Source organism: Phocoena sinus, chromosome 7, assembly GCF_008692025.1.
Source record: "Phocoena sinus isolate mPhoSin1 chromosome 7, mPhoSin1.pri, whole genome shotgun sequence".
Taxonomy (NCBI): domain Eukaryota; kingdom Metazoa; phylum Chordata; class Mammalia; order Artiodactyla; family Phocoenidae; genus Phocoena; species Phocoena sinus.
Genome location: NC_045769.1, coordinates 21,151,588 through 21,177,487, shown reverse-complemented (window position 1 = coordinate 21,177,487; position 25,900 = coordinate 21,151,588). Strand labels below are relative to the sequence as shown.

The 25,900-nt window shown below is 46.2% G+C and overlaps 1 protein-coding gene across 2 annotated transcripts in view; it reads left to right on the top strand.

Annotated features, from left to right (window-relative positions):
• The window catches only part of SMARCAL1 (SWI/SNF related, matrix associated, actin dependent regulator of chromatin, subfamily a like 1), a 55,492-nt gene extending 42,406 nt beyond the window's left edge, over positions 1-13,086 (top strand). The window contains exons 14-19 of one of the 2 annotated variants that reach the window (XR_004350681.1): positions 54-156; positions 3,297-3,479; positions 4,605-4,705; positions 5,670-5,766; positions 9,124-9,472; positions 11,977-13,086. Coding sequence is in view for 1 of the 2 variants with exons in the window: in XM_032637136.1 (XP_032493027.1) it covers positions 54-156; positions 3,297-3,479; positions 4,605-4,705; positions 5,670-5,766; positions 9,124-9,342 (703 nt within the window). In the remaining variant the exon portion in view is untranslated. Of the gene's footprint in view, positions 1-53; positions 157-3,296; positions 3,480-4,604; positions 4,706-5,669; positions 5,767-9,123; positions 9,998-11,976 lie in introns of those variants that run through there. The other variant, XM_032637136.1, reaches the window with a different exon arrangement.
• The last annotated feature ends 12,814 nt before the right edge of the window (positions 13,087-25,900 follow it).

Here is a 25,900-nt window from a genome sequence, read left to right as displayed (position 1 = left end):
TCAGCTGGATTGCGTATGTGTTTAATTTATTGAGTTGTCATTGTCAAATGCAGTGAATATATCCTGGACCTGCTGGAAAGTGGAAGAGAGAAGTTTCTAGTGTTTGCACACCATAAGGTGGTTTTGGATGCAGTCACTAATGCGCTTGAGAGGAAGGTAAGCTCCCCTTGAAATTCAGCACAGGGTGCTTTTCTTGTTTGTGTGTCGACTGCTAAGCAGGCCAAGGTCAGATCTGAGCAAAGAAATGAGGTGAAGGTTTCCGGAAACATTTCTGTCGACTTTCCGAATAATTTTTCTTCCTTGTAGAACCATGAACAGGTTTGTTTTAACCCATCTTTTATTTTTTTTTTTTTTAATTTTTTATTTATTTTGCGGTACGTGGGCCTCTCACTGTTGTGGCCTCTCCCGTTGCGGAGCACAGGCCCCGGACATGCAGGCTCAGCGGCCATGGCTCACGGGCCCAGGCGCTCCGCGGCATGTGGGATCTTCCCGGACCGGGGCACGAACCCGGCGTCCCCTGCATCGGCAGGCGGACTCCCAACCCCTGCGCCACCAGGGAAGCCCCCCAACCCCTCTTTTAAAATGTTTTATCTTAATAGCTTTATTGAGATAATAACTGCACGTATTTGAAGTATGCAGTTGAGCAAGACTGGAGGTAGTTGTTGCACAGAGGAACAAAAAGTGCCCACTGAACTGAGAAGGTATCTTGAGACCTAAAAACAAGGCAGGCAGCTCCGTACCATCAGTGGATCCATTTATTAAAGGGTACCTTACATGGAGGGTAGGCCTGGGTAGATGGTGATCCAGAGCATTTGCAGCCGCACTCTGCAATGCTGAGGAGCCACTGGAACAATCTTGCAGTTAACCTAGAGTACAGGGGTATGTGCCTGGAGACAGGAAGTACATTCCTAAGTCCAGATTTGTGATGGGTTACTAGTCTCCTGAGCATCAGGAACACGTCAGTGAAGGTTGTCATCATTGGAGACTAACCGAGCGTACAGGCCACCTGGACCTAATGATCATTAAACAGTATCTATTAACTACGAAGCCCTAGATGACAAAGAAGAGATTTACTACAGGACAGTACAGTGTACTACAGTACAGCCCTAGGTAAGGTCGCTGGAAGGACAGGAGGAACCGCACGGGCCCAAGATGGCGCCAGTTTTGCTAACAGCCATACAGTAGTGAATATATCCGTCAGCCCCAGAAGTTTCCTCCTGTCCTTTGTAATCCCCGTTTCTCCCCATCCTCGCATCTCCAGGCCACCACTGATCTGCTCTCTGTCACTGTAGATTTGTTCGCATTTTTGGAGCCTTATGTAAATGTGGAATCATAAAGGATCATACAGTGTGTACTCCTTTTTTTTTTAATCTGATTTCTCTCACTCAACATATTTTGAGATTCATACATGTTAATGCATGTATCAACAGTTCATTCCTTTCTATTGCTGAGTAATATTCCATTGTATGCATGTACCACACTTTATCCACTCATCTGTTGGTGGACATTTGCCAGCCCATCCTTTTTTTTTTTTTTTTACTTTATTTATTTTGGCTGCGTTAGGTCTTAGTTGCAGCATGCGAGATCTTTGTTGCGGCATGTGGGATCTTTTAGTTGCAGCATGCGGACTTCTTAGTTGAGACATGCAGACAGCCCATCCTTTTTCAGTGACAAGTAGAAACCCACCCAAATGTGAGGAAATAGATAACTGGTTAAAGTATACTATTGTTGCATAATGAACTGTGACACAGCCATTAAAAATCATGTTTTAGAAAGCATTTTAATAATTTAGTTTATTTACAATATAATGTTTATCAGAGAAAAGCAAGATATAGAACTTTTTATTTAAAAGATGTAGCAAACACATTGAGAAAAGAGTGATGGGAGAAAATAGATCGGTAATTTATTTTCCTCATAATGTCTGTCTTTATCATTGAGAAACAATAAATGCCACTTAAAATAAGCTGATCTCAGGAACCTAATCCTGTGTTTCCCCAGGGGAAATTATCCAGGATTTGCTAATTCAGATTTTATAATAATGACTATATAGAACATAACTACTGTGAATAACAAGACATAACTACATAAGGTTATAAGGCATTTTATATATATATATTAAAATTAAATTTTTAATTGCAGATAAAAAAATTGTTTTTTTAAAGAAAATAAGCTGAGCTAAGCATGCAACTATCAGATACAACTCAGCAGTTGATTTCAGGGCAGTTGTCCCAGAGGAGTGAAAAGTTACATTCACTTGTACACCAATGTTCAGGGCAGCTTTATTTGTAGTAGTGCAAAGCTGGAACCAACCCACATGTCCTGCCCAAGGTGAATAGGTAACCATGGTACACCCCTGCCACAGAACACTGCTCAGCAATGAGAAGGAATGAGCTACGGGTGTGTGTGAACCGACTGTACGTGCAACGACAGGGGTGACTCTCTGGGCAGTGATGCTGAGTGAAAAGAGCCCAGCCCCAAAGGTTGCACAGTGTTTGACTCCATTTATAAATGTTCCTGAAATGGAACATTTTAGAAATGCAGGACAGGGCTTCCCTGGTGGCGCAGTGGTTGAGAGTCCGCCTGCCGATGCAGGGGACGCAGGTTCGTGTCCCGGTCCGGGAAGATCCCACATGCCGCAGAGCGGCTGGGCCCGTGAGCCATGGCCGCTGAGCCTGTGCGTCCGGAGCCTGTGCTCCGCAACAGGAGAGGCCACAGCAGTGAGAGGCCCGCGTACCGCAAAAAAAAAAATAATAATAAGACAGATTAGTAGGGACTGGGTGGGTGAGGGGGAAGCAGGAGGGAGGCGGGCAGGGCTCTAAATGGGCTACAGAGCATCCCTGTGCGGTTAGAACTGTTCACTGTCTCAACTGTGAAGGCAGATACATGAAAACCCAGGTTCGAGATAAAGTTGTATAGAACACACACACCCAGGAGTTTAAGTAAAACTGGGGAAATCTGGATAAGGTCAGTGGATTGTATCAAAGTCAGTATCCTGGGTGTGATATTATGCTATAGTTTTACCAGTATTCCCAGTGGAGGAAACTGGGCAAATCACATGAGGAATCCTTCTCTGTATTACTGCTTAAACGACATGCGAGCCTACAGTTATCTCAACACAAGTTCCAATTATGAAAGGAAAGGAAAGACCAGGAAAGAAGCTCGGAAAGCAGTACAGAGTGGCGAGCCTGATGCTCCACCCGGCTTGGAGCCAGAGCAGCGCGGGGCTGTGTCCCTAGAGCCGTGCCGCCGAGGCCCCGCACCTGCGCCCACCTTGCTTCCCTCTCCTGTTCCCGCAGCGTGTGAAGCACATCCGCATCGATGGCTCCACCTCCTCGGCCGACCGTGAGGACCTGTGCCAGCAGTTCCAGCTGTCGGAGGGGCCCGCCGTGGCCGTGCTGTCCATCACCGCCGCCAACATGGGCCTCACCTTCTCCTCGGCTGACCTGGTGGTGTTCGCGGAGCTGTTTTGGAACCCAGGGGTGAGGGGCTTACTCCTGGCTGCTGGCAGAAAGAGCCAGTGGCGCGGGGTGGGGGGGTGGGGGGGGGCTTCTGTGCGCTGTCCCTGGTGCCTGCGTCATCTTCCCTCTGTTTCTGTTAGGCCTGGTAAACACGCTCATACTTTGCACATCCATTGGCCAGGTATTAGGTCTTCACAACAACCTGCTAAGTAGTAGGCTTATCGACCATCTTATTACCAACGGGAAGATTGAAGTTTTCGAAGGAGTCTCATGATCCATGTCTCCATGAAGAAATTGGAGCACAGAGAGCTCGAGAGCATAGCTGTCACTTAAGGGGAGCACATGGCAGCCCTGGCCTGAGGCCTCTGGCTTCCCAGCCTGAGCCCCTTTTTATCAGCCGCCCCTGGGAGCCACTTTACCAGTGGCGCCACAACAGGGCGACTGCGGTGGGTATTCCTTGGAACATGCGCAGGGTGCCCACTGGCCTTATCTGATCAGCTGTGGCAGCAGATGGAAGACATTTGTTTGGACTCAAAGTTTTCTCCCCAACTCCAGAAAGAAGTTCTTTCCCTTCCGATGTTCTGACCAGTGTGGCTCTCATCGACCACACGTCGGCGACGGCTGTAACGATGGCTGGGCTTAGAGCGTGAAGGCATTTTATAATGGAAACCATGTTCTTGGTTTTCATTATTCGTTGTAGGGTTTTTCCACCGTATAAAAAAGCCACCCTACCCCCTGATCATATATGGCCTCTCCCTGGGCGCGGTATCTCTGTCTGTTTAGAAGATAACTTTTCATTCCATGGAGGAAGAGTGGCAGTGTGCCGGGTCTCCTTCGTCACAGCTGGTGGCAGAGCTGAAGCTGGCTCTCCCTCTGCAGCGCCCAGCAGCTGGCCCGGCCCTGAAGGGTCATCCACAGCTTCCCAGCTGCAGATCGAGGTCCCCCCTGCTGACCAGGATTGTGCTTGCTTCTCCCTTTTGTCAGATGACAGACCGTTTGTGGACAGAGGCTTGCAGGCCCCCTGCCACGTGACACGCAGTGAGGAGGAAGGGTTGTGGTGAGGCTCCGGGGCAAGAGGCCACCTGCTGCGGTGGGCTGAGCAGCTTCCAGCCTTGACCGACATGCGTCCCGATCCCCGCCCCGCAGGTGCTGATGCAGGCCGAGGACCGGGTGCACCGCATCGGGCAGTCGAGCTCTGTGGGCATCCACTACCTGGTGGCAAGAGGCACGGCTGATGACTACCTTTGGTGAGGCCCCTGGCTGGCCCGGCAGTTGGGTCGACACCAATGACGTATTTCCTTTGCTCCCTAAGAGCCTCTGCTTTGGGGCAGGTCTCCAGGGATCCACACAGAAGACCTGCTAGTAGTGCGCTCCCCCTTTCCTCATGACCCTGTTTGACCTCCTGCATAGTGTTAACTGGTGGCTGCAGGAGGCATGAGGAAATCCTGTAGGAATAAGGGGATGTGGCTCCTTCCCACTGACCTGAGATGAGGGAGGAGAACGTATTGGGATGCAATGTAGGTGGAATTTTGTTTGTAAAGCACTCTGTTCCCGGAAGTGAAGGCGTTTGCTGAGTCTGGGAGACTGCCCCCCTGGCCCCTTGGGAGGTGCGCTGGTTCCGTAAGGCCACGCCTCACAGAGCTGCTGCTGGGCCAGCGGGGGAAGGTGGCTCTCCCTGGGCCGTGTAGTGCTTCCTTAGCAGAGATGGGGTCAGATTTTTAACTCTGGGGTTTCATGTCCATCACTTAGGCAAAGACTCCCCACATGCTCCCTCCCCAGTTCCATTTCCTCCTTCCTCATATTGTTTCTTGATTATCTTATTAGTTTCCACTACCTATCTCTGTTTCCAGCATTATGACTAAGGCATCTTACCTTTATTTTGCGTGTGGGTTGCCCCTACTTCCCTTTCTGTTCATGGATTTGTTAACTGAGCAGCTCATAACAGTGCCAGGTTCAAATTTTTGTTGCAGTAGCATTTATTTCCTACACATCTTCCAGTAGAAAGAATTTTGAGCCTGACGATGTGAGCCCTGACTTGGTCGGTTTACAATAGAGAGGAGGTCAGTATTTCAGGATGGGCGTTTGTGCCTGAAGAGATGGAGAGATGTGAAACAGTGAGCGTGTCTCACAAGAACAGGGGCTGGTCTCGCTATAATCAGTCTGCTGGTTCTGTGCAGGTTGTTTCCACTGCAGCTCATTTCTCCCCAACAGGCCCCTGATTCAAGAGAAGATTAAAGTTCTGGGTGAAGCCGGGCTTTCTGAGACCAATTTTTCAGAAATGACAGAAGCCGCAGATTATTTCTACAAGGTAACACCAGCATGTGGCCCTCTGCCACTGGGGTGTCCAGAGGTCCTGAGCGGGAAGGTGTGAATCACTCCTGGGGACCTCCCCCAGCTGGGGAGCTAAAATGATGGTTGCATTCGTTCTCGGGTCAATCTGTGTGTGTGCGTCTGTTTATGGAGAAGTGCTGGCATTAACTCCTGCTGCTTCTGACATGCCCTCCTCAAAAACCAGGGCCTCCAAATGCTGCCTTTTCCATCAGGCCATTAGAAACTGACAGAAAACGCCCCATGGCAACAGCTGAATTGTTGCAAAAAGTACATAGCAACGCCACCCAAACACATCCCCAGCAAAGAATGGGGAGTGTTTCACATGGGGTGTTGCTTCTGTGTAGCATACTTGCCCCTCTGTTGCTGCACCTTACTCTCAGTGACTCCCCATTTTATAAAGGGGTGAGCAGAGACTTGCGGAGCAGCAAGACTCTCCCGCAGCCATGGGTCACTTGAAGCCAGCCCAGGCGGAAGGCTTCCAGACTCAGCCAGCATTCCCTGTGCGACAGCCCCTCTTACTGTCAAGGAGAGTAAGAGGCTGGTGAACATCCTTCCGTGACCAGGTGGGGCCTTGTCAGAGGTGCTGAGAGGAGGCCTGTTTGCCTCTGGAGAGGGCAGCCCAGGGCCCAGCAGGCCTGCCCTGGCCTAGCTCTCCAGCCCCATGGCTGCCACAGCTCTTCCCCCTCCATTTCAGTGAAACAAGGTAGAGGAGCCAGAGGTGCAAAGACTCCCAAATGCTGGTCTTCTTTCACCTGCTCGGGTGGTTGACAAGGAAGGTGATAACTCGAGAGGTCCTGCCTGATGGAGGGCGACCCCTGGGGGGTTATTTCTAATGAGAGCATGGACAGAGGTCTGAGCCTCGTGTAGAAAGGCGGCCCTGCGCTTCAGGAAGCTGACATGCCGCCTCCTTCCTGTGGAATTGCCGAGCATCAGAAGCTGTCAGGTCGCCACGATCTTGTAGGTGATGCTAAGACTTGTCTGAGGAGATAATCTTTCATTTACATTTGCTTGCAACTAAATTCTTTCTTCGTAATGTAATTATTGGGATAAATAAGACTCAGGGGAGATCATATTTTTAAACACAGGGTATAAACTATCCTTATAATTAATAAGCCAAGTTTAAGACAACCTTCCTTTTAAACTTTTTGAAGAACTGTCTAATTCAGTTGAATGGTGACTGTTTTGACAGAGCCTTGGTTGTTATGTGCCCTTTGAAAAGAAAGAGCCTAATTTTTAAAGGCTTCTCAACTAATGAGAATAGGTTTATTTATAACTCATTTATTTATACTGGCCTGACCCTCAGTTGCTTTGAATTAGTTAAGAATTTCTGCCTAGGGACTTCCCTGGTGGCGCAGAATCCGCCTGCCAGTGCAGGGGACACGGGTTCGAGCCCTGGTCCGGGAGGATCCCACATGCTGCAGAGCAGCTAAGCCCATGCGCCACAACTACTGAGCTTGTGCTCTACAGCCCGCGAGCCCCAACTACTGAGCCTGTGCTCTAGAGCCCGCGAGCCGCAACTCCTGAAGCCTGTGCGCCTAGAGCCCGTGCTCCACCACAAGGGAAGCCACCGCAACGAGAAGCCCACGCACCACAACAAAGAGTAGCCCCCGCTCTCCGCGACTAGAGAAAGCCCATGCACAGCAACAAAGACCCGATGCAGCCAAAAATAAATTAATAAAAAAAAAAGAAATTCTGCCTAAAGTACAAATGGAGTTTATCAATATTTATTTTGATTAATAATTATATCACTTAAAAAAATTAAAATAGGGCTGAAAACTGTATCAACTATTAGGAAAAGAAAGTGTTGCCTCCTGTATAGGAGCCAAAAGCAAAAGCAGAAGAGGTCATGTCTGCCTGCCTGCTGGGAAGGGAAGTGAAATACTGTCTGATCTTGGAACTTGCTTCCCTTTAATTATGCGTGCTCCAAGTTAGCACATAGCGTTGCCATCACGTCCTCAAATGCACGTGGACAGCTGTTTCTACCTGGAGTAGGCTGCCTTGTGGGCGGCATTTCCTCGACCTTGCAGTTGCTCAGACAAAAGCTGATATCACGGTGGAGGACATGCGGCTGGTGTGGGGATGACCTTAATGACCCTTAATGTCACTTCCCATCTGAATGGCTAGGATCCTGAAAGGCGAGAGAATGTAGGGTACAGATTATTGAATAATCTAGAGTCCTTGCAGGATCAGTTTTCAAGAACTTCGCTAGTGTGGAGGGCTTCTGTGAAAGCAAAGAAATAGTGGCCAGTTAGGCTGAGACCTGACTCCAAAGGGCCTGGAAAGCCAGGGAAGCAGCATTAGACTTGATGAGGTAGGCACAGGGGTGCCCAATGATGTGACAGGAAAATCTTGTTAGAGGATAGTCTGTAGGGAGAAATTAGCCTGGAAAAGACCGGTTTGACATGGGAAGAGGCCTGAGGTGGGAAGTGCAGTGAAGCCATTGCAGATTCAGGCAGGTACAAAGCAATGTGGCCCAAGGAAAGAGCCTGCCTACTAAGTATCTGGGAGGGAACAGACGGAGAAACCAACCTGATGCAGTTTGGTGGGTGAGATCCGGAGTCAGGATGCCCTGGTGATTGCAAGCTAGGGGTACTATGAGAATAGTGCGAGACCATCAAGACTAGGGAACAGGACCTGCTTTGGGGATGTAGGAGTGAGATGACAGATGGTTGTGGTTTTTAGACAGGTTTAGTTTATGGACCTGTGGGAGGTCAGTGGAGATACTGAATATGTGCCTCTGGGTTGAATGATGGCCAGGGTTAGGAATTTAGACAGAGGAGAGATCAGCAAAGGGGTGAGAGCAAGCCCGTCATCTGCTGTGCTCATAACAGCTGGGTGTGATTTTAGCACCACACCATCGTTGTCAATGCATAGATGCAGTTGGAGGGCATTTTGATCATTTGTAACTTTAGGGTAGTCAGAATCAGGGACACGTATCTACTTATCAATATGTTAAGTGTGTGTTTTATAACCACTCAGAGAATTAGGTATAAGCCACGGCTGAACACACCAATTCGGGAGTTGAATTACAGCCTAACTAACCTCTTAGTGGAGAAAGGCTTGGGAGCTGTTTCAATATTGAAATACTGATTTGTAAAGTTAGAAGGGAGAAAACATTCCCAACATAAATTAGCGTGAGAGCAGGTCCTGTGTCGCTTTCACAACCGTTCGTTTTCCCTTCTTTACCCAGCAAAGAAGCTAAGAAGCCAGACAGAAAGACAGTGAGGCTGATCGAGTGATAAACAGTTTCCTGAGCTGGTCCCACAGTGGTGGGGGGAGGGTCAGTGTTGGTGCCTGGGTGCTGATGTCTTTGTCTTGTCTTCCTCTGGTGAAGGACCCAAAGCAGCAGAAGATCTATGACTTTTTCCAGAAGTCCTTTGAGGAAGACGGAAGCGATATGGAGCTCCTGGAGGCAGCAGAGTCATTTGACCCAGGAAGTGGTTCCCAGGACACGGGAGACACACTGGATGAGAGCACATTGACAGGCAGTCCGCTGAAGAAGAGCAGATTAGAATTTTTTGATAACTGGGACAGCTTCACCTCTCCTCTGTAAGAGGGGCCAAAGATGCATTCAAAATCATGGAATTTATTAAAACAAAATGAGGCACTTTTCTGGAAAGGCTGTGCTCCTCTGGTCGTTGCCACAGTGTTGGTCTCTGTCTCCAAGCCCGACGGGTTACCAGGCATGTGTCAGCATTTCCCTTCATTATGTGTGGGTTTGCTTGGGTCTTAATTAACCTTAGCTTAACCTACTGAGAAACAGACAGTAGGCTGTAGTAGTGGTGATTCATGTTCTTTAATTAACGAGGTGCTTCCTACACAGGACCCGAAATCTAGATTTGTAAAATGTATTGATTCAACAAATATTTATAGAGCGCCTAATGTGTGCCAGGCACTGTTCTCTAGGTGCTGGCAGGAATTCACCAAAGAAGAGAAGAAAGTACACGCCTTTGCCAAAGTTATCACGTAACAGGAGAGGCAATAGTTCTATGTTCTATAAAGAAAATACAGTAAGCTGAGGGTTTAGAGCAGGGGTTGACAAGCTTTTTCTATAAATAGCCAGATAGTAATTACTTTTGGCTTTATGAGCCAGGATGTCTGTGTTGGAACTGCTCAGCTCTGCTTCTGTGGTGCAAAATCAACCATTAGATAATCCGGAACAAGTGACTGTGGCTCTTTTCCAATAAAATTCTGTTACGGACACTGAATTTTGAGCTTCTCATAATTTTCATGTGTCGCAAATGACTATTATTTTCAACCATTTAAAAACATAAAAACTGTACTTGGCTCACAGGCCATACAAAAACAGGCGGAGAGCAGGATTTGGCCCACAGATCATAGTTTGCTAACCCCTGGCTTACAGCAGCACCGTCCAATAGAAATGTAACACAGGGCACATATGTGTTGTATTAGTATTACTAATTTGATCCTTCTTATTTCCAAAGAGTATTTTTAAAAATGAAGGATCAGGGCTTCCCTGGTGGCGCAGTGGTTGAGAGTCCGCCTGCCGATGCAGGGGACACGGGTTCGTGCCCCAGTCCGGGAAGATCCCACATGCCGTGGAGCGGCTGGGCCCGTGAGCCATGGCCGCTGAGCCTGCGCGTCCGGAGCCTGTGCTCCGCAAGGGGAGAGGCCACGACAGTGAGAGGCCCGTGTACCGCAAACGAGAAAAAAAAAAAAAAAAAGATCAAATTAATAATACGTTTTTAACCCAATATATTCAAAATACTGTCATTTCAACATAATCACTATTTAAAAAGTTATTGAGAAACTTTTTATTCTCTTTTTCATACCAAGTCTTCAAAATCCAGTGTGTATTTGACACTAACTGCACATCTCAGTCTGAACTAGCCATGTTTCAAGTGCCCGGGGGCCCCTATGTTGCCAGCGCAGGTTTAGAGAGGGGTGAGGGGAGTGGTGCATCACGTGGGAAGAGTAAGGTGATGACACTGAAGAGAGAGATGGGCCAGATGATGTAGCGCTCCTGGGTCACGGCAAGGATTCGGATTTCATTCTGAACATGAATGGAAGCCATTGACTGGTTTTGAGCAGGGGTCTGAGGCAATCTGATTATAGTTTTAAAAGATCACCCAGTTTGTGTATAGGAAAGAGATCAAGAAGGATGAGCGAGGGACTGGTTGGGTAGGAGGGCCTACTGAGCTCTTGCAGCTGACCACAGGGGCAGTGCTGGGGTGGGCCGGGCCAGGGAGCAGTGTGAAGGAGGTGGGAAGTGGTTGGAATCCGGATATGTCTTGGATGTGAAGCTGAAAGCATTTGCAGATGGATTGCCCGTGGGCATTTGAGGAAGAGTCAATACTGAGACGTGGGGTTTTGCCTCAGCAAATTGATAGTGCTTTTGGCCACTTTGAGATTAAAAAAAAAAACAGGGGAGAAGAAGTTGCGGGGGGGCGAAATCAAGGGCCAGGTGTAAGTGGGGGCTTGGAGTGAGACCAGTGTTCTTGGCGTCAGTGAAAGCTGCCGAGTTGTGCTGGTGTGATGGTATGTGGATTATTTGTTAAGCCTGAATGGCTTTGCACTGTGTAGTAGGTGCGGGGCACTGGCCAGGATGAGCACCTTTCGCATACTGACTTAACGAACCCCACCTCGGAGGAAGGTGGTTAAATTTTCATGGTGCAGATGCAGAAACTGAGCTGAGGGCATCTCAGCTGGGAAGAAGCAGAGTGGCCTCTGCAGCCTGGCCGTCCCCCGAGAGCCCACTCTAGGCGTCAGTGTGCTGTTCTGCCGGGGCCGGAGGCCCACAGTGCTTTGGGGGATCCTGTGAGCAGTTTGTTACACAGCCCCCTCCCGAGGGACTCGGCCCTGGCTGTGAACCTGTGCTGGCTTCCCTGCAGGCCCCTGGCCGCCTTGCCACTCTGATCAACAAACCAGAACAAGACCCTGGAATGCACCCCTTTCTCATCCCTTTGAATGCCCCTTCCTGGGCTCCCAGACAGCTCCGGTTGAGAGAGGGGATCTTTGGGGGCCACCCAACCCCCCTCACTGTTGTTCAGGCTTACTGACCTCTCAGCACAGTCTGGACTGGGGGTCATGTCCTCTGTAAACGCCAGCCTCAGGAAATACCTAGGAAGATGCTGACCTTTCTGCTTTCCTCTGTCAACCTTGGTTTTTGGTGATTGTGCTTCCTATTAATCACCGTGTTGATCCATTGCTCCTGGCTTCCCTGCAGGGTCACAGCTCTTTGGAAAGTTCAGCCTGAACACCTAAGTCTAAGGAGCATGAGTTGCTTTTTCTGTCTTTCCGAGAAGGATTGTGGAGATTAGCAGCTGAGCCTACATCCGCCAGCTTATCCTGCCATGAAAAGCCCTGCTGGGGCCCCAGATCTCCATAAATGATTGGGACTTTGGTATCCTCATCACCCGCTGACATGAGAACTACCCACGGTTGTCTGGAGAAAATTCAGGGCCAAAGGCTTGGGAGAGAATGCTTGTCTGGGCTCTCCTTTGGGCCACCTGAAGTTGTCTCACTCCCAACTCTGTATTTATTTTTTAATTTTGTGAGCTGTCAACATGTTTGTCTATAACACGACCAGTCTTGCTGGAAGCTTCCAGAGGACAAATGATTGTCTATCTAAATTTTACTATAGAGAGGGAAGACAACAGAAGAAAAAAGAATTACAATTCTGCAGCCTGTGGAAAGAAAACCACATTCACAGAAAGATAGACAAAATGAAAAGGCAGAGGACTTTGTACCAGATGAAGGAACAAGATAAAACTTCAGGAAAAACAACTAAATGAAGTAGAGATAGGCAACCTTCCAGAAATTCAGAATAATGATAGTGAAGATGACCCAGGACCTTGGAAAAAGAGTGGAGGCAAAGATCAAGAAGATGCAAGAAATGTTTAACAAAGACCTAGAAGAATTACAGAACAAACACCTAGAAGAATTAAAGAACAGAGATGAACAATACAATAACTGAAATAAAAAATACACTAGAAGGAATCAATAGCAGAATAACTGAGGCAGAAGAACAGATAAGTTACCTGGAAGACAGAATGGTGGAATTCACTGCCGCAGAACAAAATAAAGAAAAAAGGATGAAAAGAAATGAAGACAGCCTAAGAGACCCCTGGGACAACATTAAGCGCAACAACACTCGCATTATAGGGTTCCCAGAAGGAGAAGAGAGAGAGAAAGGACCTGAGAAAATATTTGAAGAGATTATAGTTGAAAACTTCCCAAACATGGGAAAGGAAATAGCCACCCAAGTCCAGGAAGGGCAGACAGTCCCAGGCAGGATAAACCCAAGGAGAAACACGCTGAGACACACAGTAATCAAACTGACAAAAATTAAAGACAAAGAAAAATTATTGAAAGCAAAAAGGGAAAAACGACAAATAACGTACAAGGGAACTCCCATAAGGTTAACAGCTGATTTCTCAGCAGAAGCTCTACAAGCCAGAAGGGAGTGGCATGATATATGTAAAGTGATGAAAGGGAAGAACCTACAACCGAGATTACTCTACCCGGCAAGGATCTCAATCAGATTTGATGGAGAAATCAAAAGCTTTACAGACAAGCAAAAGCTAAGAGAATTCAGCACCACCAAACCAGCTCTACAACAAATGCTAAAGGAACTTCTCTAAGTCGGAAACACAAGAGAAGAAAAGGACTTACAAAAACAAACCCATAACAATTAATAAATGGTAATAGGGAGATATATATTGATAATTACCTTAAATGTGAATGGATTCAATGCTCCAACCAAAAGACACAGGCTCGCTGAATGGATACAAAAACAAGACCCATATATATGCTGTCTACAGGAGACCCACTTCAGAACTAGGGACACATACAGACTGAAAGTGAGGGGATGGAAAAAGATTTTCCATGCAAGTGGAAATCAAAAGAAAGCTGGAGTAGCAACACTCATATCAGATAAAATAGACTTTAAAATAAAGAATGTTACAAGAGACAAGGAAAGACACTACATAATGATCAAGGGATCAATCCAAGAAGAAGATATAACAATTATAAATATATATGCACTCAACATAGGAGCACCTCAATACATAAGGCAACTGCTAACAGCTCTAAAAGAGGAAATCGACAGTAACACAATAATAGTGGGGGACTTTTAACACCTCACTTACACCAATGGACAGATCATCCAGACAGAAAATTAACAAAACACAAGCTTTAAATGACACAATAGACCAGATAGATTTAATTGATATTTATAGGACATTCCATCCACAAACAGCAGATTACACTTTCTTCTCAAGTGCACATGGAACATTCTCCAGGATAGATCACATAGTGGGTCACAAATCAAGTCTCGGTAAATTTAAGAAAACTGAAATCATTTCAAGCATCTTTTCCGACCACAACGCTATGAGATTAGCAATCAATTATAGGGAAAAAAACGTAAAAAACACAAACACATGGAGGCTAAACAATACGTTACTAAATAACCAAGACATCACTGAAGAAATCAAAGAGGAAATCAAAAAATACCTAGAGACAAGTTACAATGAAAACACACTGATCCAAAACCTGTGGGATGCAGCAAAGGCAGTTCTAAGAGGGACGTTTATAGCAATACAAGCCTACCTCAACAAACAAGAAAAATCTCAAACAATCTAGCCTTACACCTAAAGGAACTAGAGAAAGAAGAACAAACAAAACCCAAAGTTAGTAGAAGGAAAGAAATCATAAAGGTCAGAGCAGAAATAAATGAAATAAAAACAAAGAAAACAATAGCCAAGATCAGTAAAACTAAAAGCTGGTTCTTTGAGAAGATAAACAAAATTGGTAAACCTTTAGCCAGACTCATCAAGAAAGAGGAGAGGACTCAAATCAATAAAATTAGAAATGAAAAAGGAGAAGTTGCAATGGACACCGCAGAAATACAAAGCATCCTAAGAGTCTACTACAAGCAACTCTATGCCAATAAAATGGACAACCTGGAAGAAACGGACAAATTCTTAGAAAGGTATAATCTTCCAAGACTGAACCAAGAAGAAATAGAAAATATAAACAGACCAGTCGCAAGTAATGAAATTGAAACTGTGATTAAAAATCTTCCAACAAACAAAAGTCCAGGATCAGATGGCTTCCCAGGTGAATTCTATCAAACATTTAGCGAAGGGCTAACACCCATCCTTCTCAAACTCTTCCAAAAAATTGCAGAGGAAGGAACACTCCCAAACTCATTCTATGAGGCCACCATCACCCTGATACCAAAACCAGACAAAGATACTACAAAAAATGAAAATTACAGACCAATATTACTGATAAATATAGATGCAAAAAATCCTCAACAAAATACTAGCAAACAGAATCCAACAACACATCAAAAAAATCATACACCATGATCAAGTGGGATTTATCTCAGGGATGCAAGGATTCTTCAGTATACACAAATCAATCAATGTGATACACCGTATTAACAAATTGAAGAATAAAACCATATGATCATCTCAATAGATGCAGAAAAAGCTTTTGACAAAATTCAACACCCATTTATGACAAAAACTCTCCAGAAAGTGGGCATAGAGGGAACCTATCTCAACATAATAAAGGCCATATATGACAAACCCACAGCAAACATTTCATCTAAGATGAGGAACAAGATAAGGATGTCCACTCTTGCCACTATTTTCTTTCTTTTGGCTGTGTTGGGTCTTCGTTGCAGTGCGCGGGCTTCTCACTGTGGTGGCTTCTCTTGTTGTGGAGCATGGGCTCTAGGCACGCGGACTTCAGTAGCTGTGGCACATGGGCTCAGCAGTTGTGGCTCACAGGCTCTAGAGCGCAGGCTCAGTAGTTGTGGCACACAGGCTTAGTTGCTCCATGGCATGTGGGATGTTCCTGGACTAGGGCTCGAACCTGTGTCCCTGCATTGGCAGGTGGATTCTTAACCACTGTGCCACCAGGGAAGTACCCTCGCCACTATTATTCAACATAGTTTTGGAAGTCCTAGCCATGGCAATCAGAGAAGAAAAAGAAATAAAAGGAATCCAAATTGGAAAAGAAGGAATAAAATTGTCACTGTCTGCAGATGACATGATACTATACATAGAGAATCCTAAAGATGTCACCAGAAAACTACTAGAGCTAATCAATGAATTTGGTAAAGTTGCAGGATACAAAATTTTTAATGCACAGAAATCTCTTGCATTCCTATACACTAACAACGAAAGATCAGAAAGAGAAATTAAGGAAACAATCCCATTCACCATTGCAACAAAAGGAATAAAATACCTAGGAATAAAATACCTAGGAATAAAATACCTACCTAAGGAGACAAAAGACCTGTACTCAGAAAACTATAAGACAGCGATGAAAGAAATCAAAGATGACACAAACAGATGGAGAGATATACCATGTTCTTGGATTGGAAGAATCAACATTGTGAAAATGACTATACTACCCAAAGCAACCTACAGATTCAATGCAATCCCTATCAAATTACCAGTGGCATTTTTTACAGAACTAGAACAAAAAATCTTAAAATTTGTATGGAAACACAAAAGACCCCGAATAGGCAAAGAAGTCTTAAGGGGAAAAAAACGGAGCTGGAGGAATCAAACTCTCTGACTTCAGACTATACTACAAAGTTACACTAATCAAGACAATATGGTACTGGCACAAAAACAGAAATATAGATCAATGGAACAGGATAGAAAGGCCAGAGATAAACCCACACACATATGGTCAACTACTCTATGACAAAGGAGGCAAGGATATACAATGGAGAAAAGACAGTCTCTTCAATAAGTGGTGCTGGGAAAACTGGACAGCTACATGTAAAAGAATGAAATTAGAACACTCCCTAACACCATACAGAAAACTAAACTCAAAATGGATTAGAGACCTAAATGTAAGACTGGACACTATAAAACTCTTAGAGGAAAACATAGGAAGAACACTCTTTGACATAAATCCCAGCAATATCTTTTTTGATCCACCTCCTAGAGTAATGGAAATAAAAACAAAAATAAACAAATGGGACCTAATGAAACTTAGAAGCTTTTGCAAAGCAAACTACAAACAAGATGAGAAAACAACCCTCAGAATGGGAGGAAATATTTGCAAATGAATCAACAGACAAAGGACTAATCTCCAAAATATATAAACAGCTCATGCAGCTCAATATTAAAAAAAAACAACCCAATCCAAAGATGGGCAGAAGACCTAAATAGACATTTCTCCAAAGAAGACATACAGATGGCCAAGAAGCACGTGAAAAGCTGCTCAACATCACTAATTATTAGAGAAATGCAAATCAAAACTACAATGAGGTATCACCTCACACCAGTTAGAATGGGCATCATCAGAAAATCTACAAACAACAAGTGCTGGAGAGGGTGTGGAGGAAAGGGAACCGTCTTGCACTGTTGGTGGGAATGTAAATTGATACAGCCACTATGAAGAACAGTATGGAGGTTCCTTAAGAAACTAAAAATAGGGCTTCCCTGGTGGCGCAGTGGTTGAGAGTCCGCCTGCCGATGCAGGGGACACGGGTTCATGCCCTGGTCCGGGAGGATCCCACATGCCGCGGAGTGGCTGGGCCCGTGAACCATGACTGCTGAGCCTGTGCGTCCGGAGCCTGTGCTCCGCAACGGGAGAGGCCACAGCGCTGAGAGGCCCGCATACCGCAGGGAAAAAAAAAAAAGAACAATCCCTCTCCTGTGAGTCTGTGGACATCTGCAGAGATGCTGCCTCCTGCCTGCTGTTCCCTCCACCCTTATCAGAGCCTCTGGGGAGTGTGGGTACAGCTTCTCCATGGGCTCCACTGGCAGCATTTGGTCAAGTTCTTTAATTACTTAGGATCTCATTTCCTACTTCTATTAATAGTCTCTCCTTACTCCAGGGATATGGCTAGGATACAAGGGGTACAATTCAAAGGAAAAATGAATGTGTAGGTGATTTTGAGACATACCGTGCCACTTAGAAAAATCACTTCTAAGTTAAATTAACAGATAACCTGCTGCATTCACCCCGGGCCTGCCACACAGAGTGGCCTCCCATGTTTTCTGGAAGCGTCAGTTGGATTGAAGAAAATCTGGGGGCATCTCATACCACTCCTCTCCCCGCCATCAATGTTCCCCTTAAAGGCCCACTGCAGCTGCTTTGCCTCTGCTCACCGGGTCAGCAAGTGAAGTCTTGCTCCCTGAATGACCCTGGTTAATTTCTGCCTCTAGGGTCGGCGTCAGGAAGACTCCAAAAGGCAGCCTGTTAGCCTTGATCCGCTTGTGCTTGAATTAATCATGTCTTTTCCGTCTTGGCTTCCCACGAGCCTTTTTCTAGGTCAGAGGGAGAACTGAGAAACAGACCTGGAGGTGCCCTCCCCTCCTTCCCGGCTCCTGGGTTTTGCCTTATCTGTGCATTCTTGTCTATGGGAAACAATGTTTTCTGAAGCTCTTTTTAACTGAAGTTTAAACTGCAAAGGGGATGAAAAGAAGTCTATCCTTATTTTTTTTACCCTATCCTGTGACTTCTTACCAAGTTCAGGATTACAATGTAAAAAAATGCTTAGAAGCTTAAAGAGGATTCACTGGCTCAGTTTCTCATACCTATGTTTTTTTTTTTTTTTTTTTCCTGCGGTACGCGGGCCTCTCACCGTTGTGGCCTCTCGCGTTGCGGAGCACAGGCTCGGGACGCGCAGGCTCAGCGGCCATGGCTCAGGGGCCCAGCCGCTCCGCGGCACGTGGGATCTTCCCGGACCGGGGCCCGAACCCACGTCCCCTGCATTGGCAGGTGGATTCTTAATCACTGCGCCATGAGGGAAGCCCCAAGATAAGTTGCTGTTGTTTTTGTTGTTGTTGTTTTGCGGTACGTGGGCCTCTCACCGTTGTGGCGTCTCCCATTGCGGAGCACAGGCTCGGGACGCGCAGGCTCAGCGGCCATGGCTCACGGGCCCAGGCGCTCCGCGGCATGTGGGATCTTCCCGGACCGGGGCCCGAACCCGCGTCCCCTGCATCGGCAGGCGGACTCTCAACCACTGCGCCACCAGGGAAGCCCCCATACCTATGTTTTATTTTGGTGCTGCGTCTTCCGGGGGGGCGGGTCTCAGCGAAAGAAATGGATTCCTCATCATAGCAGAAAGCATTGAGAAGCCTGTGAGTCACGGTCTTTGGGGTATTATGACAGCTAACAGTTATCTGATTTTGTGACACCCTCTGCCCACATCCCCCCCCCCCCCCCGCAACCCATTCAACAGATACATTGAGTACCAAGCACTCTTCCTCTTCCTTTTAACCCCTCTTTTGGGGGATGAAACAGAACATACAAAAGAGTTCATGAAACAAATTTACAGCTTAACAAAATATTATAAAATAATTATAATATCATTAAATATTATTAAAATATTTATAAAATAAAAACCTGTGTAACCATGACCCCAAAGTTATGAATATATTACCTTCTAGAAGCTTTATTGTTCTGCTTTTAATGTTTAGATGTACAATCCAACTGGAGTTTATTTTTGCACATGGAGTGAGATAAGGTCAAGGTTAATATTTTTCCATATGAATATGCAGTTATCTCAGCACCATTTATTGAAAAGCCTGTCCCTTCAGCCACTGCTCTATTCACTACTATAAATTTTATAGAAAAATAAACTAATCTAGAAATGCCTAAATAAAAAAATGAAAGTCCTACATCCTCATCCCTCCTACTCCAAGCCCTATTTCCTAGAGGTAATAACTAATATAAACAATTTGGGATGAAGCCATTGGTAACTTATTCCCTTTGTATACAAATCTGTGTAAATATACAGAGAATTTGCTTTTATAAAAATTGTATCAAATGCTTCATACTGACAATGGCTCATTTTACATAATACATTTGGCCATTGTTTCATATTGCTTTCCCTTATCCCTTTTAAGAGGTGCCAAGTAACTCCCACCCTGATGGATTTAACTGCCTGTGTCAATTCTCTATGAAATGTCCATTCAAAAAAACGACCAACCACTAGAATGAATTTAAAGTAAATTTGTAGAGAGAAGAGAGGAAGCAAGGAATCCACGCGCTGAATCCAGTTCAGACAGATGATTCTTTCCAGGTGTCCAGGCCTTGGCCTTGGCAGCCTCTCCCTCCTCTTGCTGAGTCAGCTCTTCCCAGCGGAGCCTGGCTTACAGTACTCTGACAGTTCTATGCAGACTTTGCTCTTGTCTGTGGCCATCAGAGAAGGGAGAGCAAGAGCTCTTCAGGCACAAAGTGAAGAAACAACATGGGCCCCGGGACCCCGGGATAAGCCCTTTCTGTCTCCAGCATGAGATGAATGTATCATGATGCTTGCACCTCAGATTTCTTTCAAGAATAAAATGTTCCATATGCCCCCAAGAGGACTGGTCAATGCAGCAGCTACAAGAACTCTTCTCTGGAGGCGACTTTTAACTTATTTATTTTTCTAAAGGCAAAAAGTGAATTTTGAGGGCTCCTGTGGAGGAGGAGTGCCTCAGCAGAGCTTTTGTTTTGTTTTGTTTTGTTTTGCGGTACGCGGGGCTCTCACTGTTGTGGCCTCTCCCGTTGCGGAGCACAGGCTCCAGATGCGCAGGCTCAGCGGCCATGGCTTATGTGCCCAGCCGCTCCGCGGCATGTGGGATCTTCCCGGACCGGGGCACGAACCCGTGTCCCCTGCATCGGCAGGCGGACTCTCAACCCCTGCGCCACCAGAGAAGCCCTCAGCAGAGGTTTTGACTGAGACTTTTATGGGCACACATCACAGTTAACAACTTCTACACCTGATGATCCTCTAATGGGGGTGGAGATTTATTAGCCCACAGGTAGGACAAATTGAGACTCCAGGCACAATTCTCTGGAGTCACTTAGGGCTGATTTCCTGAGAGTGCTACTTGTACATCCTCCAGCTTGCTATTTAAAGAGAAGTGTTGAGTTTTGAAAAAACTGCTCTGAACATGAACAATTTCCTCTTTTATTTATTTATTTTTGGCTGCCTTGGGTCTTCGTTGCTGCGCGCGGGCTTTCTCCAGTTCGGCGGGCAGGGGCTACTCTTCATTCGTTGTGGTGCGCGGGCTTCTCTCGTTGCGGAGCACGGGCTCTAGGCGTGCGGACTTCCGTAGTTGTGGCACACGTGCTCTAGAGCTCAGGCTCAGTAGTTGTGGCCCACGGTTCAGTTGCTCCACGGCATGTGGGATCTTCCCAGACCAGGAATCGAACCTGTGTCCCCTGCCTTGGCAGGCGGATTCTTAACCACTGCACCAACCAGGGGAGTCCCAACGACTTCCTCTTATAATGGAGTGTCTCATTTTCAGGCACTCTACTGCATTTCTACTCATGCATCCTCTCTTCTCTTGCTCTCTGTGTCCCTTTGAAGGCCAGAGACATAGGAGGCTATACAGGAGATGGGGTGGGCGATGGTAAATGTGCTAAAAGATGGTCTGAATTAGACTCTAGAGCCAGCCCAGGAGAGCTCACCTCAGCTCGGGCTGCCCTAGTGCGAGGCTGGCCGTGCTTACCCACCCACCCTGGACAAGTGAGCACCACTCCTGCCTGGCCTAGAGGCACAGACTGGAACAGGAGGGCCATGAGAGTGCTTGGGTTTGTTTTGTTTTTTTTTTTGGCTAAGCCACACGGCTTGCAGGATCTTAGTTCCCTGACCAGGGATTGAACCCACACCACCACAGTGAAAGTGCCGAGTCCCAACCACTGGACAACCAGGGAACTTTCAAGTGCTTGTTTCTCAACACTCCTTCACCAGTCCTGTTTGTTTGCACTAATACGTTTTAATTTAGTTTTCTGGAGACAGGGCATAGTTTGGGTGGAAAGGTTTCCAGAAATTGTCCCCCAAAGGCAGTGTGTTTCTCTTCTGGAGAAGACTTGCTCCCTTGGCCCCTTGCCGTCCTCCACCCTAAAGGGACAGAGAATGTGTGGGTGGAGCCTCTGGTGAAACTGAGGGACACTGAGTACACCCTACTCCATCGGCAGTGGCCATGTAGCCGGTGGCAGTAGCCATGACTATAATAGTCTCATTGTGCTCAAGCTAAAGAAATTAAGGAGACAAGAGGTGCGTATATTTTTAAGAAGAAGTAGAAAGGAGATATGTTGAAGTTCCCTGAGTGTGGCAGAACAGAAAATAGGATTGAAAAGGCATCAAGAGACATTGAAATCATGTATCATCATCACCATCTCAACAATAATAGCCATCATTTAGAAATGCCCACCAGGTACCTCACAGAAATTATTTAATTGTCCCAAGAACCTTAGAAGTTATGGTATGCTCATTTTGCAGCTGAGGAAACAGCTTGAATCTTGTGATATAGTAGAAAGAGCACTAGTCTGGAAGTCATTTATTGACTGTATGACCTTGGGCAAGTCATTTGACCTCGCTGGGCTTCAGTTTCCAGTTGGAGCTATGTTATCTCTAAAGCCTTTCTTTAGTTCTAACATAAGTGGATTGACCTTGTAAGGCAGAGAAGCCCAGATAAATAAAACCCATCGTCACCATTATACATTATGTCTAAGGTAACACTTCCCCACTCAATACATATCCATTACCACTGATGTGCCAGGCTCTGTGCTCAGTCCTGGGATGCAGAGGTGGACAGCTGAGGCCCTGTCTTCAGGGAGTTGACTTGTGGTGACCTTGGCTTGTTGCTTTTCAAATAGACTTTATTTTTAGAAAAGTTTTAGATTTATAAAGAAATTGAAGAGATAGTACAGACAGTTCCCATATACTTTCTCACCCAGGTCCCCCTGTTATTAACATCTTACATTAGTATGGTACATTCATTATAATCAATGAACCAATATTGATACATTATTATTACCTTAAATGTATAGTTTATTCAGAGCGCCTTAGTTTTTACCTAACGTCTTCTTCTGTTCCAGGATCTCATTTTTACATTTAGTCATCATGTCGCCTTAAGCTCCCCTTGGCTGTGACAGTTTCTCAGACTCTCTTGCTTTTTATGATCTTAACAGTTTAGGGGAGTGCCGGTCAAGTATTTTGTGGACACCCCACTATTGGAATTTGTCTGATTTTTTTTTTCGTGACTAGACTGGGGTTATGGGTTTGGGGGAGGAGGATCACAAAAATAAAGTGCCATTGTCACCACATCTAGCAGAAGGACATACTCTCTCCATGATTTACGACTGTTTGATATTGACCTTGACCTGTTTGGCAGTTTCTCCACTCTAAAGTTACTCTTTTTTTCCCCTTTTTTGTGCTCTTTGGAAGAAGTTACTCTGCACAGCCCACACTTAAGGAGTGAGGAGTTATATCCCCCTTCCTAGAGGGCACAGAATCCACAAAAATTGTCTAGAATTCTTCTGCAAGAGAGATTCTCCCCATTTATTTATTTATTTATTCAACCATTTATTTATATCAGCATGAACTCATGGACATTTATTTTCTACTTTGGGTTAAAAATCAATAAAACTTTATTTTTTGCTCAAAAATTTCCAGACTTATCCATTGGGAGTTCTTTCAATTGGTTCCCATGGCTCTTTGACGTAGCTCCATCACAGCAGGGTTTTTCTGCTTTTTGTGTTTTGAGCACTCCTTTACTTTCTGGCACTACAAGATGCTCCAGGCTCATCTTGTACATGTTCTGCCCCAGTCCTAGAATCAGTCATTTCTCCAAGGAGCCCTGGTTCCTTTCATCGTGTAACAGAATGATATTAGAAACCATGATGAGAGCTAGGTGTACTCACTGCTAATGGACTTAAAAAAATTTTTTTTCCAATTATAAATACATACTCATTATAAAAGATAATTAGAAAATGCAGAAATGTATAAAAACAAAACTCAATTTAAATATTCCCACTACCCACAACCACAGAAAAGTAGACTTTTTGCTTTTTCTCTGGAATTACATAGCCAGAGCTGGCATAACAGAACAGGGAGGGTAAAGAGAGAACTGCTTTTGTTCCACACAAAAAGTCTACAGGATGGTGAGAACACAAATTGCCCGGTCAGTCCTCTGTCCCAACAGCACTCAAAGTCTGGAAACTCTTCCTGGAATCACAGAACACATGAACTGGATGCGACCCTAGAGGTCATCTTGTCCAGCCCCTCATTGTAAAGATGGTAAGTGCTGGGAGGCAGGAGGTGGTTCTCCAGGCCATGCAGGGACCGTGGCTAACCCAAAGTCATACCACAAGGTAGTCAGAGAGCCTGCCCTGGACCAAGTGCCAGAGACCCGATTCCAAGTTAAGAACGTCTTCTGCTATGATTTAGTTCAGTGCACTAAATATTACAACTTGGAGTGGTATAAGCCAACAATTAACAGAACTTACTTTGGGGTCAGATAGATGTGGATTTCAGTTCTAGTTCCACCACACTGCTGTGTGCCCTTGGACAAAGTACTTAACTTCTCTGAGTGGTAGTCTCTCCATCTGAAATGATAACAGTAATAGTTAAAACTGTATAGTATTTACTATGTTCCAGGCACTGTGGCAAATGCTTGTCATGTGTTCAACTCACTGGCTCTTTACAACAACATCATGAGGTAGGTATTATAAGTATTCAGATTTTACAGTTGAGGAAACCGACACAGAGAAAAGTAAAACAACTCATCAGAGGTCTCACAAGGGGTAAATAGCAGAGCCCTGCTTTGAAACCAGACCTATGTTCCTTACCATAACATAAGACCTCCTCTCTTTATCCTAATGATGAAGATAATGATTCTTCCCATCTCAAAGGATCATAGTGAAAAGTAAATGTGAACATCCATGTAAAATACTCAGAACAGTGCCCACCATATGGTACCTTCCAGAACATGCCAGCTGGCATTACTGTTATCACTTCTGCTGCTTTGAGCCCCAGTGAGACAGGCTAGGACCTGGGGCCCTTCGCTGCAGTGCTTGCATCTGGACAACAAAATACAAAGAAACTATATGGTGCTAAAAATAACTGCGTGCATGCGCAGCTGGGGCAAATTCTGCACAAAAGATACAAAGAGACCAAAACACCCAGCTGCTACTTTTGAAGAGCCAGGAGCAAAAGCAGGGTACTGCACATACGCCCGCACACAACACCTTCTAAGCCACCCCTCCGCCGGGCCCCTGGACACACCCCTACCCACACCCCATAAGAGGAACCAGCTGGCTCCCACTCAGGGAGCAAGCAAGCAAGGGAACCTGTTGTTTCTTCTCCATCCCCCCTGCTGCAGCAGGGGCCCCAATAAAGCCTTGCCTGAATTCTTGTCTGGCCTCTGATCAATTTCTATTGCTTAAGGAGGCCAAGAACCCTGGTCGGTAACAACTCTACCGATCCTGTACTCAAATCTTGAAGGGTTGAAAGATCGCAACCGTATGAAATTCGAAGTATGTAACTGTCTGCAAGGTGTGTGGGGGTTTTCTTTTGTCAGGTAAGGTTTTACTGTGGCCCCTGCTGCAGCAAGGAGGAGTGAGAACTAACAACAGGTTTCCTTGCTTGCTCGGGAACTGCAGGGGTGGGGAGAGCAGGTTCCTTACGTGGGGCGAGGGCAGGGGTGTGTTGAGGGGTCGGACTGGAGGGGCGGCTTAGGTGTTTTGCCCACCCCTCTGGTGGTGTTGAGTGCAGGGGGCATGCTCAGTACCCTGCCTTTGCTCCCTTCACCCAGTTTTTGCTCCTGGCTCTTCAGAAATGGCAGTTGGGCTTTATTGGTCTTTTGTATCTTTTGTCCAGAATTTGCCCCACCTGGTCAGGCACGCAGTTATTTTTAGTCCCGTACGGTCTCTTTGTATTTTGTTGTTGGAGGAGAGGTGTGTCCAGGTGCAAGCGCGGCAGCGAAGGGTCCCAGGTCGCAGCCTGTCTCATTCCCCCGGAGAGATTCTACACCCCTATTCTTTTTTTTTTGCGGTACGCGGGCCTCTCACTGTTGTGGCCTCTCCCGTTGCGGAGCACAGGCTCCGGACGCGCAGGCTCAGAGGCCATGGCTCACGGGCCCAGCCGCTCCGCGGCATGTGGGATCTTCCCGGACTGGGGCACGAACCCGTGTCCCCTGCATCGGCAGGCAGACTCCCAACCACTGCGCCACCAGGGAAGCCCCTACACCCTTATTCTTAAGGGGGAAGGGGCCGCAGGTCTCTTCTTCTGAAACTTCTTCCTGCTGGACAGGGGCCGCCGACCGTAGCCTACCCTAGAGGTGTAGAAGTCCCTCGCTGACTGTTCCAAGGACCTGTGGGGACCTGGGCCACTA